The sequence below is a fragment of the Cetorhinus maximus genome, chromosome 6, assembly GCF_964194155.1.
Source record: "Cetorhinus maximus chromosome 6, sCetMax3.hap1.1, whole genome shotgun sequence".
Taxonomy (NCBI): domain Eukaryota; kingdom Metazoa; phylum Chordata; class Chondrichthyes; order Lamniformes; family Cetorhinidae; genus Cetorhinus; species Cetorhinus maximus.
Genome location: NC_135884.1, coordinates 42,249,184 through 42,269,159, shown reverse-complemented (window position 1 = coordinate 42,269,159; position 19,976 = coordinate 42,249,184). Strand labels below are relative to the sequence as shown.

Here is a 19,976-nt window from a genome sequence, read left to right as displayed (position 1 = left end):
CATCTATTGTAAAAGCAATCAAACCAAAATAAATCCAACATATCAATAGCATTTAGCATTTTTATGGGGAACTTTTAAAGTCAGAATTGAAGATTTGACTTTTGTAAGGAACGTCAATGAGATGAAAAAAGACAAGTTATTTGACACTGATTTGGTTATACTGAATGAATATTTCTCTTATTTAATTAATGAATATTGTTGGGTTTTATAGAGTTGGCAGTGCAGTGGTTTTTGTTAACTTACCCAATTTTTACTTCAACAAAATGTTTTTGCTGAAATATTCTTTGGATGTACGTGTGGAGGCTGGATGTTCCTCGATGGAAGCAGAGTTACCCAAATGCTTTTTAGTTTCCACTAGAACCAAGTCAGAAGTAGGATTGGCAGAAGCCAAGGAACAGGCTGTTTACCAAGGATCTAAGCCAAGAGCGGGCAGAAGCAAAATGAAGCAAAACAACTGTTTAAAAAAAAAATGGAGAAGGGGCAATCCAAGACAATATCTTGTAACGGTTGCATTGTTATTGATCAAAACTTCAGTTGTGTTTCCTGACAGGAAATCTGTTCAGTGCTTTTCACCAAGTTCCAAGAAAAGAAGTTAACTCGGTATAATTGTTATACTGAGAACATTGAAATGTTAAATTACATTGCATTCAGCAGTATTGTGTAATATATTTTGATTGTTAAACGACAAATGTAGATCAACAAAATGAATATAGTGACTTAAATGAGCTATGGTACAGGACTGCTGAAATCATATCTTTTATTTCAAAATTGAGTAGCTAGCCATAATTATCACCATTTTCACAGAAGCACAAAGACTGTTCTACAGGGAGGGTGTTTAGCTCTACTACAATATCTAAATATAAAGAAAAATCAATGTTCTTTATTTAAAGTACATTCTGAAGAGGCTGGCTGTGTAAGCAAGAACTTTCCTTTGTATTATTGCAAAAAAGTGCAATTATAAGTGGCCCCTTAGCAGCAACACAATTTATTTGTTGCACAAAAGGACTTGCAGACAAGAAGCCATGTTTATCCCTGATTTTCTGCTTTAGTATCTACTCCATATGGTGAATTCATTCGTGTTTTTAATTTCATGGGCTAGTTACTGTCCTTATTACTGTAGATTATGTTTTACTGTTGCAATGACAATTTTATATTATTTCAAACTACATCCTGGAGGTAAATTTCTGACTAGCAAGTAAATAACAAGATTTTGGAAACATTATTTACCCGAATGTTAAAATTGACAGTGATGACTCTTCGGTCCACTTGCCAACCGGTGCAATAAGGCAGGAAGATCAGTCCATATTGAGTTTGTGGATCTCAACTGTGGTGCCAGTCCGGGGGTTTATAATTGGCCTCAGCACTTCAATGATGGGGAGAGGAAAACCAGAAAGGACTCAACTTTTTTGCCCTCCGCTGTTACACAGGCCGCTGTCATCAAGATCCTGCCATGGATTATTGGCCATGTGGTGACATACTGGAAAGGCAAACAAGCAGCAGTGAGGGGTCAACAGTATCAAAAGGAGAGGGGAAGAAAACAGGCAAGGAAACTAGGTACCAGTATCATGTGTAATATTTGACATTTCAGTTGAGATTGTCTTATTTAATTAGTGGAGATTTAGAAGTAATGACACTGAGACTTGGATTTTTATCCTTGAGGTAGGTAGTAGGAGCTGGAAAAATTCCCAGCTTGACCCATCCGCAAGAACAGGATTTTCATTGTAGGGTACAGGCCGGTGTGGGCTGCGGTTGGGCCAGTTGACCCTGGAAAAAGTTTGGAAGCAGCCAGAGGGGCTGCCAGGTGAGGAGGTGGGTTATTTAAAAGGCTTGCTTGTGCTGTGGGACTTTGTCCCAGGTAAAATAAAATCAGAGGCTCTCCAGCCCTCAACCCTCCACCCTGCCCCCACCCTAAGGGCTCTCATGACCCCATGCCAAGATACGCTTCCCAAACACCCCTGAAGACCCTGCATGCCAAGGTATGCCCACTACCCACCTTCTGTGGCCCCTCATTCCCCCCTCATGCCAAGCTATGGCACTTCCATGCCCATTCACCCACTATGCACTGTATCGAGCCAATGAATCCTATTGTTATGGCACAGTGGATGGTAAATGCTGAGTTGTTCAAATCCCAGAGGGAAACTTGAAGCAACTGCCACAATTTGTATTTATTTCGAGATGCGTGCCTTGAATTCAGTAGTAATAAGACCACAAAGTCTTATAGGTTTCTTACAAAACTAAATTAAGCCTTTATTAATTAAAAAAATCTTATTTTAAGCACATACATGCGTTTACAAATTACTACTATGATAACTCCTAGCTCCCCTAGGTAATCTAACTCCCAGTTACACCTCCGTTAAGGCAACCGTAAAACACCTAGATTTTAAAAGACCCAGGCAAAGAAACAGGATACCCTGAACAGTCGAATTCAAAGTGAGTTTTCTTCACTTCAGTTCGTGTAGACAGCAACTTGGGGCTTAGCGGCTGGAGACGTTTCACACTTGGCAGATCTTAGAATGCCTTCTTTCCTACACAGAGCCTCATCTCCTTTATACAGATTTTTCCCTTTTCAATGTAAATCCCATTGTCCCAATATGTCTTTTCAACTCTTCTTTTCTAATAATAAAAATCTTTCATAGTACCAATTTTATCAGTAAGCTTTGGGAAAAATAAACATACTGTTTTGCTTCTTCAATTAAGCCCCCACACACACGGACACACACTATTCCTACCTTACAATAAATTCCAATAACATTATGAAAATTATTTTATTTTCCTGACACCTATAGTGAAAATAGTATGTGTAAAAAAAAAAAGGCTCTCTCCTGTTCAGAAACCTTACCAATTCCCCTCCGCTCCCCACTTGTTGAGGCCAATTTCTTTCGATCCCCAGCAGCAGTCTGACCATGAACCCCTAACCTGCCTGTCAACGATCATGTTATTTTCTTCAGGTACAGCCAGGTGTCAACATCCTGACATGAGGACGAATGAGGGCCGGGAGTCAAAGTGACCCAGGTGCCACACTGAACTCTTTGTGCGGGTTTACCTTCGCTTCTGCCCACCTTATTCTTGTCCCTCTTATATCTAATCTGAACTCTTATATCTAATTCACTGATACAGCTTTGCAGCAGATGCTCTAATCTCATCACACGTCAACTAAAAATCTAGCACTAGTTGACCAAAAGCTTCAAAACAAAAGACTGGAAAAAAAACCTGGCAGCTCAAAGTCTGTAGGTTAGTTGTGGGACTGTGGATTGTTGGAGGTAAGGCAGATGTCACAGACTGTCCTGCCTCATTGTCAGTTGTCAATTTGAATGGCATTTGTTTCAATAGCATTCCTGCACCAAGCATCCTTGGCCTTACCCAGCAATCCATATAACTGGTCAATGGCTTGAATTCTGTCATAGGGAAGCAATAGTTCTGGGGGCATGTTTTAACTGAAATAAATTGCCAAAAGCTATCAGTTGTATTTGGCACAACTGCATCCTGATATTAACCAAGTTATTTGTCTCCTACCTGAAACAATGAAAAATAGTACATAATATAATGGGTTAAATTTCTGGTGCCTTAAATTCTACAAATTATGAATTGAAACATGTTAATTAAAATGCAGTGTCATTTTTAATGTGAAAAGAGTGGCCATGCGAAGATCCAGTGATTGACATATGGTAACTTATCTATCTAATGGACTGATTTCAATGGCTATTAAATACTTACAAATAGAATCCAGGTCAGATGGTGATGGATGCTTCTGTGTGTTCAGAGATTTCTAAAAGCATGTTGGACAAAGATTGAGATTGCAAATCAGTACGTAAGTGTGGCTGCTAAATTAACTGCTGTTATTGGATTTGGAAGCCAATGGATTAGCAGATTGTGTCATTTAATATCTTGTGAAATGTTCACATCAGGCTGTAAAGGTTGGTGTTGCGGAGTTTTATAGAAGTACAGCTTCTCATGAAGCCCATGCATCTGAACTGTTGAACATAAGATAACATTGGAGGAGAAAGCCTTCCAGGCCATTTAATTTCCAAAATACCAATCCATCCAACCTTTTTATAATGGCTAGCTGTTTCCTGAATAAACTTCTACCACTGGCAGCTGGACCATCAGCTTTCTAGGTCTTAAGCTCTGGTATGTCATCCCAAAACCTCCCCACCACTCTCTCCTGTTAAGACATTCCTTAAAACCTAAAACCAAAATACTGCGGGTGCTGCAAATCTCAAATAAACAGAAAATTCAGGATATGCTTAGCATGCCTGGTAGCATCTGTGCGGAGAGAAATAGAGTTAACGGGCTGGATTTTAATGTTAAAGATTTGTACTGTGAGTTGGGAAATTTTCTGACACTGTGCGTCCACCTCGGGAGAAAGTGCCTAGAAAGGTGCAATTTTCATTCCAGGGGGGAAGCATGGGGCTGGGTGCGTGCTGGAGTTGGGCCCACCAACCTCAGAAACAGTTTGGAGGCAGCCACAGGCTGCTGACTGCTGAGGCAGGCTGGCTAAAAGGTCATCCTCAGTTCTCAGGGTCTGTGTCCCAGGTGTTTTATTCAATATTAGGCCCTCTAGCCCTCAGCCCTCACATCTCCAGATGCCTGAGCTCTCAGCCAAGAATGCATAATGACGCTTGGCTGAAAGCCCAGACATCCATTTGTCTGTTGCAACAGGTGCACATAAGGGAAAACATTGCTTGATCGACAGCTTTTTCTCTTCAATCTATTTTGTCAATTGCTCATTTATTTACACATGATAAAGAGGTTTCAAGTGTTTGTAGTATCTGCCATTGATACATTAAATGTCTGGTGGATTGACACTTTTATAGGGCTATAATAACAGCAGTTTAAAAAAGTTATGAATGGCAGTTTTTTTTTAAAGCTTTTCCACGCATGTTATCGTTACCAAAGGGTTTATAGATTCTGTACAGAGGGCATACTGGGTGAATGGGCATCAATGTGTTATGAATTGGCATGGAGGGCATGAGGGGCCATTGGCTTGAGTGGGGGAGCATGAGTTGGCATGGGTAAGACCTTTTGAAGTTAGCTTCAAAAGGCTCCCTCGTCCTGACTAAGGCTCACGACTCCTCTGATTCCACCACGAGTGATAGAAATCTGGCCCAACACCATGAAAATTGTGAGGGGTTGGAGATGTCTATCCCTGCAATGGAGCCGACCATGTTGGGAGTGCAGGGTGTGGATTCAGTGCGCTCACCCTTCTCCGCGTTGGCGAAAATTGGGGGAATGGGAATCCCAGAATCTGATCCAGTCCACCATTTTTAAAAGTCCACCATTTTTAAAAGTCCACTGAGTCTCCCTACTCCATGACCATCTAGCCCAATGTTTCAGGTTGATGACCTTCCATCAGAATCAGCTCTGAGGGAATCTTGCGGACGGAGATGATCAAAGTGCAAAGTCTGAAGAATAATCTTCCATTTGTGTAGAAACAGATTACACATATAAACTCATGGTTAGATAATATAGAAGGGAGATTTTACATTCCTTAAACACTGAGACAAGTAATCTATTCAGCTGAAATTTACTAAGTATCAAAAGTCATCTACAGCGAATCAGTAAATGTGGGATGGGATTGGGGCGGATCTACCACATTGAAAATGATCAAAAATGGCACATCTTTTCAAAAATATGATGCAAATATATACTATTGGTCTCAATTAGTGACTATCAAAATAGTGGAATTAATCATTAGAATTAAATTGAGATGTATCAACCCAGTAAAAGGCAGCCAACACAGTTTCAGAAGGAAGAAATCCAGCATCATCTTTGATCCTTTTGAGGACGTAACATCCAAATGGATATTCTAGGGCGTGCTGTGATACAATAAATAGACTTCCAGAAAGTCACAGATAAAGTTCCACATGAATGGTTGCTGCACATGATCCAACAGAGGGCAGTAGAGAGAAGTGACTGAGAAGCATTCTGGGAGAAGTCAGCGCAGTCACCGCAACTCAGAAGGGGGATCGAGGAGAAGGACCCTTGCACTCAACAGGAGGAAGAGCATCCAACAGAGGGAGGTAGTGAGAAGTGACTGAGAAGCATTCTGGGAGAAGTCAGTGCAGTCACCGCAACTCAGAAGGGGGATCGAGGAGAAGGACCCTTGCACTCAACAGGAGGAAGAGGACTTGATTGGCACCACAAACACCACCTTATACATTCACCACCAGAACACAGTGGTTGCAGTACCACCTAGAAGATGTACTGCAGCAACTCACCAAGGTTCTTCTTACAGCACCTTCGAAACCCATGACCTTTAGCACCTAGAATAACGAGGGAAGCAGATGCATAGGAACACAACCACCAGCAAGTTCCCCTCCAAGCCGCATACCACTCTGACCTGGAACTCTATCATTGTTCCTTCACTATCCCTGCGTCAAAATGGTAAAATTCCCTACCTAACAGCAGTGGTTCAAGATGGCGGCTCACAGCCTTCTCAAGGTCACTTTGGGATGGACCATAAATACTGGCCTTGACATCGGCACCCACAAACCATGAACAAATAAAAAAGGATGTGGAGGGTGATACCATCCTGTGGAAGCACTTTTCAGGCTGTTTCTTGAGAATCATGTTGAGTTGTGGTGAACGAGGTAAACATCCAAACCCTGAAGGTTGCACAGGAAGGCCACATTGCTAATCTGCAATGTTAGGGTTATGAGAGAAAACTGGACTCTTTATCCTTGAAAGGAGATGAATGAGAGGGGACCTTTTTCAGATATGAAACATGTTACATTGAACAGGACAAGTTAACCTAAAGCATAAATTCAAATTAAACCACAGCTGCAGGATAAGTGATCGCAAGTACAAAATAATGAAATGCAAATTCAGGATGGATATTGTGATACTCTATGGCGCAGATTGTTTTCATTGAGAAACAGTTAAACTTTATTACAGAGACATTTTCAGTGCTTGCACACTCGACCAGCTCTCTCCTCAGAAAAGCCCCACCCCGCGGATTTCCCACGCTAAGGGCTCACTGGTCGGAGCCCCAACAGTACATCACGTGACCTGTGATTGACAGGAGGGAATGACTATACATCCAATTACCACAAATATCAAGAAGCACTTATTTATTTCAATAATGAGTAATGTCCAAACTGGTTTACTAGGTAAGGTAGTGGAGGGAAAAACTCATTTTCATGTCAGTTAGCCATTGTAATGAAGTGTTTGGAAAGATGTGCACAGTGGGCCAAATAGCGGGACTCATCTGTAATCACCTATGTGATTTTAAATGATAAGCCATTGTTTACAATTTATTGTTAAGTTCAATATGGTGTTGATCTTACACATGGGATCTTTTCTAGGTATTGATATTGTTAAATTTACAAGAGAATTTATCAATCAAAATATCAATAGACTGTAGGAGACTGGAATACAGGTTGGAGCTAAGCATGGGACTAAGTGTTCTTGTTGAATTCTTCAGCTCAAATTTATTTTTGTTCATCCAAATAAACTTCTCATTGTGTATTACCTTGCTTTTAATTAAGTACTATAAAATTGCTGGAATGTATTGCACTAGATGCCTTTTACTCCCGTGAACTTCATAAATCATGGTATTGTGTATTTTCTGTAATATAATTATATTATTGTGGTGTTCTACCAAACGTTTTGCTTCTTGGAATCCTCATTCTGAAATTGTGGGTGCAGTAAAAGCAGTGTATGTTTATATTTTAAAAAAAGGGTAGACCTGAGTGTCAAACCACACTTTCGAAGTTCTCAGTGTAACTGTACAACTCCATTAAGTTCAAGTTTCTCTCTTTGCTCCTCCAAGGAAAATATTTTTTGACTAACTATGAACTATTGTCATAATTTAGCTCAAATCTATACTGATGACTAGCTCAGAGAACATCAGATAGCTGCCATTTTTGTTTTTTCTTTGTTCGTTAGACCACAAATTCTGATTTCTTCTCTCACACAATATGCAAGTTCATTTTGCAGTGAATTAGTTCCAAACTGCGAAAAATGGTAAAAAATAAAGGCGCGAGTAAGGGAAGGGAAAATCTTCCAAAAATTGGTGCCCATTTTGTTGTTTGACAAAACACCGCTATTTCAGTCCAACGTTGTTATGATGAAGATTCATCAACCTGAAACGTTAACTTTGTTTCTCTCCACAGATGCTGCAGATCTGCTGTTCCCAGCGTTTACATTTTTAAAAAACTTTCAGATTTCCAGCATCTGCAGTATTTTGCTTTTGCAACATTACTACTGTTCCATTAATTAAATGCTACCCCTTAGGCATCGAATATAATGATTTCGTTTTATTCCTCCTTGTGATGTGGGTTTTGCTTGAAAGATCAACATTTTTTGCCCATCCCTAATTGACCTTGAGAAGGTAGTGGTGAGCCACGCAATATTTTTTGTCCTCCCATTTTTAATTGTGCAAGTTTTGTATACTGTATTAAATTAAACATTGGTATGCCCTAAAACCTTTATCATATTAAATTTGAAAAATAGCCTTTATCACACATCTAATCAATGTTCCAATACTTATACAATCACTAAAGTAAATGTAACTGAACTCAAATGATTGATTAAAATATAAAATATTTTCCCAGTTCCTTGAGGGCCATGTTGTACACTCTGTATCTCACTTTTACCATCACACTTCGTATATTGCAAGATCAACCACTGTGGAAAATGACTGGTTATTAGATTTATCTTAAAAATCTAGAGTTCTTGCTGAAGGCCTTGTGTATGAAGACTGATAGAAGCAACTGTGCTTATTATGCTGCTTTGATAAATGATCTCTCAGTAACATGGTCAATACGAGGCTTCTGGTGATATTTGCAATACATTGTTAATGTGCTGGCCATGCGCCTCACCAGTGTAGTTGTAAATCTGTTTAATAAAGTATGTAGTCAGAATGCAGTAACCTGAAAGATTGGATGGCTATTACAAGTTTCAAGCTGTGGATAGAGCAACTTTTCAAAAACATGTAGTGCTATTTGTCTGCAGCTGTCCAGCTGGACCAAATTATTTTCACTTTGATCTTTGTTCTGGGCTATTTTGAGGTATGCATTTAAACTTCAAATATTGTTTTAAAAATTGAGTTTTGATTAGAAGTTCAGACCTGGTGCACTGATCAACACAAAGGGTTAATCCATTATTATCTTAATGCTTCTGAGACATGTGCTAACCCTGACCGTGGGATGAAATCTTCTCTTTGTCAGCTGTGTGTACAATGCTTTCCCAGTTTTCATCCAGTTTCTATGATGCATGGTCCACAACTGCCCATAGTTTGGCACTAAATTGGCAGTCTTAACTTAGAGAGGCTTTGAGGTCGGTTAAAGTAGTCTGCTAAATAGTTCAGTGATTAGATACCCAGGAAGAGGCGAACAGACCAGAAATGTCCCAAGATCAATCACTAGTCCATGACAAGAAAGTTGCACTGAGGCATATCAGCACTACTGGGCTAAGTAGGGAAAATAATAACAGATTCTCTGTTTCTATTATTATTCACTGACAGTTGTGCTGAAGAATATGCAGATAGCTTTTGATTAGTTATAATAAAGCCATTGGCTTGTGCCAGAGTAAGTTTCCACAAGTATTAGACCTTGCCTTCACTGCTTTTCATAGCCAAATAGTCATCCGGCAGTCATTGTTTAGGCTTATGCATGAGGAATAACCACTTAAATGAGGTACAGGGGGGCTGTCACCACCTGTGGAACTTATTCTGGCACAGACCAGGAAGCAGGAGGGTGGTGAAAACAATGTGATGATAAAATTTTTATGAGCTAAGAATGGAAAACGTGGAGTTCAAAAAATCTTCTCTGTTGCAGTGTGCAATGTTCTGCTGAGGCCAGTCTGAGTGTTGGAATAGAGTTGAGAAAGTTTTGCACCTCGCTGCATTATCTCTAATTTAGGAATGTTGGATTCAGATGCTGGGAGCCCAGAATGGAGAAATCATTGTGTTAACCACCAAATTCCTTACTGTGACATACATAAAAGCCCAACCAAAAACAATAAATAATTGGAAGGCAAAAGCTATTGGATGTTGTCAGAGTTGATTGGAGTTCAAATGGTGGTTCGTTTGATCAACGGTTCTGCTTGTGGAACGGAAGAGCTTTGTGCAAGATATTTCACCCCACGCTTTCAGCAGGTTATCTGTCATCATCAGGTCTGGCAGACTAATACATGACCTCAAGAGAGCAGGAGAAATTCTTTATTTCATCATTTTAGATCTGTAAGAATGATGTTTAAAAGGCATTGTGGTTTTTTTAAATCATAGAGTAATTGAAATTTGTAGATTTGAATTTCGTTCATGGTTTATTTGATATTGTATGGAAAAGAATAATTTGCTACAACCCATTTTCCACATGGCTGCAGCTTTGCAACCCAATAAGATGCAGCGCAGATGTGGGGAAACCCGTAGAACATACTCCGTATTCTCAATAATCAAGCTCACATGGTTAGCTGTAAGCTGCAAAGCAATTAATGGCACACATGCTGTTTGAGAAAATCACCATCTCATCTATAATTCTGCAATTAAATTGTATTGAGAGTAGCTGTGTTCTGACCAGTTGTTTCTGCAATCTGGCACTGGTTGAAATTATTTTCAATCACTGCATAATTTTTAAGCTTATGCAGTTTACGACTCAGGATTCGAATTGCTGATATTTTGTGTTCGGCTTCACCAATTTTGCTTGGAAGTGTGATGAGAGGGTTAGAATCATATAATGGCTAAAGCACAGAAAGAGGCCATTCAGACCATCTAGTTCACACCTGCTCTCCACAAGAGCAATTCAGTTGGTCCCACTCCCTGCCCTTTCCTTGTAACCCTACGCATTTTATCTTCAGATGCTTATCCAATTCCCTTTTGAAAGCCACAATTGAATCTGCCTCCACCACATTCTCAGGTAGCACATTCTAGATTCTAACCACTTGTGTGAAACAATACTTCCTGATCCCACCTTTAGTTCTTTTTTCAATCACCTTAAATCAGTGCCCTCTGATTCTTGACTTCTCCGCCAAAGGCAACAGTTTTTTCCCCATCTACTCTGCCTAGAACCCCCTCGTGATTTTAAAAACATCTATCAAATCTCCTCTCAACCATCGCTTCTCTAACAACAACAATTAAATAGCATCTTCAACATCATAAAATGTCCTACGGCACTTCACAGGAGCATCAAAAAACAAAATATGATATGAACTCACACTAGGAGATACCACGTCAGATAAGAAATAGCCACTTTAAAGAAGGGGAGTTTTCAGACATTGCTGAAGCAACGGTCAATTGCAAAAGAACAGTGACTATGAACGTAAGCTGCACAGGATGTTCTCCCCTGAACTGACCAGCATTGTATGTAGTTATAGAGCTAAGAGGGTTGAGCCAACAACATTGGTGTTCACTGTTTTTTTAAAAAAGCCTCCTGTTTGAGTACTTAACTTCCCTACTTTTGACACTGTTAGATTTTTCATTCATAGTTCAATATGTATATAATGTAATTGTGCTACAACTGAGGTCCAAAATAATATAAAGCATGGGTTCGTATAGTGCTTTATTACAACACACCCCAAAATGCTTCACATAATGAATAATTTTGAATTATACAGATTATATTGTTACTATGTCAGCAAATGAAGTAGTTTTTCTGTGTCAACAAGTCAGAAATAGTGTAACACAGAAGGAGACCAGCCCATCAAGATTGCACCAACTCTTTCGAAAAGCAATCCAGCTGTCTGATTCCTGGCTCTTTCCCCATCTGTGTAATTTTTTCTCCTTCACTATTTATCCAATTTTTAAAACTACGATTCAATCTGTTTTCACTGTCCTTTGGGCAATGTATTCCAAATGCCAACTATTTGTTGCTTAAATAGGTTTTCCTCATATTGCCTCTGTTTCTTTTGCTAATCACCTTAAATCTCTGCTTATCAGCCCATAAACCATTGAGAACAGTTTCTCTTTATCTATGCGATCTAAACATTTCATGATTTTCAGCACCCTATCAAATTTCCACTTGGCCTTCTCTGCTTTAAGGAGAAAAAAGCAGTTTCCCTATTCTATCTGCATAACTGTAATTGCTCATCCCTAGAACTAGTCTACTGTGTATTTTCTGTATCCACTCCAAAGCCTTCATGACCTTCCAAAGGTGTAACACCCAGAATTGAACACAATAATCCAGCTGGGGGCTAAACTTATTTAATGTAGTGACATGCCTAGTACAGGCATGAAGATATTACAAATTTAAAGCTATATTTAAAAAAGTGAACACAAGTGTTGTATGTTGGTTAGCCTAGCTTCGGAATGATTACTGAGATGTTCAAACAACAACTGGTTTATTTTATACAACTAAATGATGTACAGCTATCCATGGCTAGGTGTTACACTGCTGAAACCATGACCATCCCCCCTTCCTCTCCTAGTCATGTGTTCTCTTACCTCATCATTATGGGAGGTAATATTTACATAGTACCACACATTAACTCTAACAAACCCTAATACTGCAAACAATTACTAAGATGGCTACAGCATACTATGTGAAAATTGGCACTTGAACTGTAGACAGTTAAGTCTGTGGCCAATACCCCTGATAAATATGGACTAAAACCTACACATAATGGGATTTGCAGACAACTCGTCTCCATGTTTCACCAGGAACATCAAAGCTCAATGGGTGTCAGACGAATGTGAAATGGATCCTATTGACCTTTCATTGTACTGTGATGGCCCCTCATCCAAACACAAAGATCTTGGCTGTCTCAAACTCTCAAAGTGTGAAAAGGCACAACACAGGATGTTTATCAGCCTAACATGCCACTTTATTTAGAAAAAAGACTTTGGACATTTAACTGTCTCACCCATGTGCTCTGTTAAGTTTTGTTGCCTGTTTTTAAAAACAAGAGTCAGCTCTGCAGAGACAGAAAGACCAGCTGTCAATTAAGCAACCAAGGTAATAAACAGCAATACCTTAAAAGTGGGAGAAGGACTCTCTCCAACCTGTTACAACTTCAAGTTCTCCAGAGAACCAAAATCCTGGCAATTCAAGAAACCATGTAGCTTACTGAGAATCCTCTGCTATTCAAGACCTTCACTCCAGCCAAAGCATCAACTCATCCAAGAACCTAGAGGCCTGCTATGAAAGAGACTGAAATAATCCCAAATTGTAACTGTATTGTTTTTTCCTTCATCTGTATTTAATCTTTGGGTGAATGATGGTGTGTGTGAGATGTCACGTTTTTAAACCTCCAGGGCAAGTGTGGGGTAATAAATAACCTTTCTTATTTTAAAACTCTCAAAAAAGCTTGCTGTTCAAATTATTTAAACTGGGACAAACACTCTGAGGGTGAGAAAACATGCACACCTCACGTACAAACACTTTGATCACAGACAATAATAAAACATAAATCCTGTCTCTGCTGGTTTAGCATAGCTTACTGGCTTTTGTACTGTATTTATAAAGCTCAGGATTCCATACACTTTATCAATTGCTTTATTAACCTGTTCTGCCAAAGAACAAAATACAAATTGTTCTCAATGATATGAATCCTTTTTGTTGAATACATTGTAAATTTTTTTCATTGAAACCATGAAGTTGGTACCTCAAGTAATAGGGCACCACACATTCTATTTTGAATTGAACAGTCTAATTTTTAAGTAAGTTGTCCTGAATACAGTCAACACTTCAATTCAGAGTTGTTTAATTCAAATTCAAGTCTCCCAAATAGCAATCAGACGAATGTCCTGTAGGCCTATAGTTTTGCTGATATTGATTGAGAGAGGAATATTAGCCAGGATTCTGGAAGTATTCTCAACTCTTCACAATGATTGGATAGGGCAAACAGGCTTCAGTTTAATAGCTCATCTATTAGCTCAGCTCATTCAGTTTAATATTTCAGCTTAAGGATGGCATTTTTAATAATGTAGCATTTTCTCCTTTCATGGAATGTGGGCATCGCTAGCAAGGCCAGCATTTATTGCCCATCCCTAATTGCCCTTGAACTGAGTGGCTTGCTAGACCATTGCAGAAAGCAGTTAAGAGTCAGCCACATTGCTGTGGGTTTGGAGTCACATGTAAGCCAGACTAGGTAAGGATGGCGGGATCCCTTCCCTAAAGGGCATTGGGTTTTTGCGGCAATCAATGATGGTTGTCGTGGTCCAGCTTTACATTCTGGATTCACTAATTGATTTTAAATTCCACTAGCTGCCATGGCGGGATTTGAATCCATGTCCTCAGAGAATTAGGCTGGACCTGTGGATTACTACTCCAATGACATTACCGCTGTGCTACATCTCCTCATTTCCTTAACTCATTGTTGGAATGTCAATCCAGATTATGAGCTGAAAGCTTTCAATTAGTTAAATCTAATTTCTGCAGCATGCCACACAACGAAATTTGCTACTGAAGTCCATTGATCATGATGATTAGCAGACTTTTTCTAATCTGCATTTCCATTTTGGTCCATATTAGGATATTGCTGGGATATTAAAAATAAATAATCAGTTACGTATTTCCACTATTTAGAATTTCTCAACCAGAGTTTGCATAATGAGTTTTAATAATGCTCAAAAAAGTTTGGTGCTACTACGAATTAACTTGAACATGGACCAGTTGTGTCGACTGGTTTAATTCCTAATTGTAATTTCTGTGTCGCTTTTTTGGACCGAGTGTCAATTCTACTTTGACCAATGGGATAAAGGCTCATACACTTGGAGCCCAATGCAAAATTAGTTTGGGAAGTTTCAATCTAGTTCCAGTACCTGTTTCCCCAAGGTGCCACACAGACATAGATGAGCACAAAATTGACATTCAGAAGGGAGAAGGATGCAAGTGTGTGAAATGGAAGAAAGTGTATTGGTGCAATAAAATGTGGCTTTTGGAGAGTTGAAGGTTGCTTTCTGCAGATGGGATCGAGATGCATTTGGCTAAATATTCCACCATGTGCTGAATCATGGTATCTGAATGGTTTTTGCCTGTAGGATAAATGCAGCACATAGAGGAACTTTTCCACCACTGTTGTGTTAAAGCAGAATGAACTTCACTGTGTAAAGCTGGGTAATGCTCAATGTTTACAATAAATGACCGAAGTGGGAAAGTGTTTTTACCCAATGCTTCATTGTATGAGTTTGTAAAGATAAACACCTCAAGTCTGCAATAACTTGCAGGAGAATGTGACCAACTTTAAAGAGTAAGACGATGCATTACACTGTGATTATGCTGACTGGTGGCTGCATTCCGCAACAGCCCTGTTGACAAAATTAAATGTTGCTTACAGTTAATATACGAAATTAAGGTGAATTGTTTAAAAGCTGAGTGCGAGGGATTTTGGGTTTTCTGTTCATTTAGAAAAACATAATAATTTAAGTAAAATCAGTTTAACTCTGTATTTGAGGTACAGTTTAATTGCGTTAGTTTAATTCCTTGAACACAAAGAATTACATCAAGAATTAAAGAACTATTTGGGATATTTTGTGAAAATGTATATTAAATAAACTGTTTTAGTTATAAATGATTTTTTTTAAAATTGGCTTCCAGGCAAAACCAAAAAACTGAAACAAGTATCTGTTGATAATGAAGAAGACAATTAGAAATGAGTGAGTGGCTCAATTTGATCAAGACTAATTAAGTTGGCCTTATTGATCTAAAAAGCCACGTATATTAATAAGCTCAGGGGAAAAAAATTACACCCTTTTCCCCACATGACCTCTCTCTCATCCTTTAAGGGCTCCTTGCTGGGAGGCAGGTCTATGGTGGTGATGTTGGTTGAAGGATAGATATTGTCCAGCATGCCTTGAGAAATTATTTGCTGTTCTTCAAAAAGTGCATGCAATCTTTCACATCCACCTAAGAGGGCAAGTGGGGCCTTTAGTTAATGTCTCATCCAAATGATGCTTCTCTGATAGTACTGCACCTCCTCTGAAGTCCCAACCTAGATTGTGTGTTTGACTTTCTGGAATGGAGCTTAAACCCAGAGGCAAGAATGTTACCAATGAGCTAAGGCTTGGTTTACACCACTGAAGTTGAAGAATTTAATTTATAACTGTACATAAATATTAGATCATTTCCTTTGGTTAAAGTTGTGTTGAAAGGCATACATCAACAATGTTTATCGTACCTCAAATGTAGAATTCTTTTCACCCTTCCCCTTTGCTAGTGTGTAATCCCCAGTGTCATTTTTTTCTCCCTCCATTGTGCAAGCTGAGAGGCCAGGTAAGCATCCGGTTGCCAAGCTGCATCAACAGCATGCTGTAACTAGATTCTGGAATGTTGCTAGTTGATTCGTATAGTAACTGAAGGTATCTCATGCTGTCTATCAGGGGTCACGTGATGTTCTTGGAGCCTCCGACCAATGAGCCCTAAAACAGGCAATCCAGGGGGGGGCGGGGGTTGGGGGCTCCCTGACGAGTCCTGATCAAGCATGTAGCACCTGAAAAGCTCGCTGTAATACAGCTTATCTGTTTCTATTTGAAACCTGTCCGGTCTGTCAAGTCAGTACATTTAGTGATGAGGATGGGATAGCTCCGATGCTGTACCTCGCCTTGTTAACGTGACTACATCAAATCTTAAGAAAAAAGAAAAGACTACTCATCAGTCATGCCACTATTCAACAGAATCGATCTTTATGATGCGACTATGGAAGACTGGAGTTAGTATGTAGAGCGCCCTGGTTTTTATTTCGTAGCAAACAAAATTACCATGGAGAAAAAGCAGTAAGCAATCCTTTTGAGTGTGTGGTAACAAGACATACAATCTCATCCGCAGCCTGATGGGCCCGAACGCGCTCAATTCTAAGTCCTTTAATGAATTAGTGGACCTCGTGGAAACCCATTTCCAGCAGAAGTCATCTGTAATAATGCAGAGGTTTAAGTTTAATTCCAGGGTTAGTGCCCCGGGAGAGTCCATCGCAACCTATGTAGTGAACCTGAAGCACTTGACAGAAAACTGCAGCTTCGGGGACACATTAAATGATTTGCTGCAGGACCGATTAGTTTGTGGAGTTCACGACAACGCCGCTTACTCGCAGAGGTCGACATTAATTTGAAGTGCACCCTGGAAATAGCACTCGCCATGGAGAGTGCTGCGAGAGACTCCCAGGCTTTGCAACACATACAACATGACGCTGTTCTTCGTTTGGGGTGGGAACCGACCTCCGGGTGTGGCACGAAAACCAGAGACATAGCAGCGAAGTGCGAGGCAATGTCTGCTGTTAGAAACATGAAAAAGCCTAGTAGAAACACTTCAGCAGCGGCTCAAAGGTTAATTTATTATGGATGTGGGGGTGACCACAGACCAGACACCTGCAAATTGAAGGAGGCAGAATGCTATTACTGCCATAAGATAGGTCATTTAGTAAGGCATTGCAGGGCAAAGTCAAAACAGCCCATAAAGCAGCAAACCAACATGATTGAATCGAAAAATGCAGCAGAACCTGAAGCTGCTGATACTGACACCTATTCCCTGTATAATGTCACTGCTGTAAAAACCGAACCTATCACTGTCACAATCCAAGTTAATGGGAAGCCACTAATAATGGAGGTGGATACGGGAGCCTCAATCACAGTGGTGGGAGAGCACACATTTAAATACCTTAATGAAGGTACCCAGCCACTGAATCTGGAGCAGACAACCGCTAAATTGAAGACATACATTGGAGAATCTATACAGATAAAGGGCATCACCAGAGTATCAAGTAACAGGGCTATTAAGCCCATTAACAGCCCAATTAAGTGGGATTTTTTGCTGCCCATCCAATGTTACGGTTGGCAGATGAGTGAATCAGCCAGGCGGTCTTTGCATTTTTCAGGAAACCTCATCCAGGGGTGGGATGAGGTTTCCGATATTAATTTAAGAAAATAAAAATGTTTGGACAGAATTTTCATCATTCATATGTTCTGGTGACTGATTCTGATGCATGGGCATTTTTTCCTGGTTTTCAAAATGTTTATCTTGTATTTAAATTCTTCAGCTCCCTGAGGCAGCTCTCTGCCTTCAGGGAGCTTTCATTCCACGCTCCACTGCGCCCGTGCTGACTTCAGTGCTCACCCTCTTCCCGCCCCCAGCCCAGGCAGCGATGATCGTGTCAGCGCGCACTTCACGCTGGCTGACCGTTAATTGGCCAGCCAACGTAAAATCACAGTTGGGGGCCGATCACGGTCGGCGGTCCATTTCCCGACTGCTGCCAGGCCCGCCAATCGCTTCCGCCCGCTGAGCTGAAAATTCAGACAATGGAGGCCAGTGTACGATTAAAGAAAGAATAATGTACATTCCAAGTGCCAGAAGTTTCTTACCTGGGTCACAGGATGGATGCTATGGATTTGCATCCAGTAGAAGAAAAAGCTAGGGCAGTCAAAGATGTGCCCTCACTGCCCAATGTAACTGAACTTGAGTCTTTCCTGGGTATGATCAGCTACTATAGCCGCTTCTTGCCAAACTTATCAACAGTGTTAGCACCATTATACTTATTGCTAAAAAAGAATCACCGTTGGTTGTGGAATTCACAACAGGAAGAAGCCTTTGTGAAAGTAAAGAAGCTGTTGCATTTGCTTTATTTATTGGACACTATGACCCATTGAAAGAATTGGTATTAACATGTGATTCTTCTCCTTATTGAGTGGAAGTTGTGTTATCACATAAAATGGAAAATGGATCAGAAAGGCCCATTGGCTATGTCCCAAGAACCCTTTCCACAGCCGAGAAGGGTTATTTCCAGTTAGAAAAGGAAGGTTTATCGGTGGCATTCAGAGTGAAGAAATTCCAGCATTACCTGTATGGACGACATTTTACTATTGTGTCGGAACATAAACCATTAATGGGTTTATTCAGTGAGGTTAAGTCCATTCTGCCAATAGCATCAGCAAGAATACAATGTTGGGCTTTGATATTATCTGCATATGAGTATGCTTTTATGCACCGTCAGGGCTTACATATTGCAAATGTGGACGCCCTCAATCAACTGCCATTACCAGATAGCATTGTATATGCTCCTGTTCCACAAGAAGTTGTGCACATGCTGAATTTCTTGGATTCTTCGCCTGTGTGTGCAAAGCAAATTAGAAATTAGACGAACAGAGATCCAATATTATTGAAAGTTAGAGACTTTGTTTTGCAAAGATGGCCAAACTCACCTGTATCTGAAGAATTGAGACCATTCCATGTCAGAAACACAGAGTTAAGCTGTCAAGGTGGAATTTTGTTGTGGGGATCAGGAGTTGTTGAACCATCACAAGGTAGAGGACCACTCTTGACAGAGCTCCATAATGTGGATCCAGGCATATCAAAGGTGAAAATGCTTGCACAAAACTATATCTGGTGGCCAGGCATTGAGAGTGACATTGCAAGCACAGTCAAGCACTGTCTCCATTTTCAGGAACAACAGAAGTTGCCTGTTTCAGCTCCACTGCATCTGTGGGAGTGACCTGACCGACCCTGGGTTAGACTACATATTGATTATGTAGGACCGTTTTTGGGTACTATGTTTTTGTTGATCGTAGATGCACATTCTAAATGGATGGACGTATACGAAGTCAGATCACCAATGTGGAATGCAACTATCCAGAAGCTGCGTCATTGTTTTAACATACATGGCCTACCGGAAACCATCGTTTCTGATAATGGTACAGTCTTTACCAGTACAGAGTTTCATAGATACATGAATTTAAATGGAATGAGAGATATTAAAACAGCTCCATACCATCCCTCATCAAATGGTTTAGCTGAGAGAGCTGTGCAAACTTTCAAATCTGGAATGAAGAAGTTATCAGAAGGTTCTCTAGAAACTCAACTTTCCTGCCTCCTTCTTAGTTATCGTACAATGCCTTATTCAACTACGGGTTCAACACCATCTGAATTATTGATGAAATGCCGCCTACGTACAAGGTTATGTCTGGTGTTTCCAAACTTACAGGGGATTGTAGAGAAGAATCAGAGTAATCAAAAATTGAACCACGATATTCATAGTGAAGCTCGCACATTCATTGTAGGAGACACAGTATTTGTGCGCAATTTCGGAAGTGGACCTTGTTTGGTTCCTGGAGCCAT

The 19,976-nt window shown here is 40.1% G+C and overlaps 1 protein-coding gene across 10 annotated transcripts in view; it reads left to right on the top strand.

Moving 5' to 3' along the window:
• The window catches only part of magi1b (membrane associated guanylate kinase, WW and PDZ domain containing 1b), a 457,254-nt gene that overhangs the window by 210,436 nt on the left and 226,842 nt on the right, over positions 1-19,976 (top strand). The window contains exon 2 of one of the 10 annotated variants that reach the window (XM_078543665.1): positions 15,474-15,532. The exons of the other annotated variants lie outside the window; for them this stretch is intronic. Coding sequence (XP_078399791.1) covers positions 15,529-15,532 — 4 coding nt within the window. The 5' untranslated portion in view covers positions 15,474-15,528. The remainder of the gene's footprint in view (positions 1-15,473; positions 15,533-19,976) is intronic. 10 annotated transcript variants of the gene reach the window in all.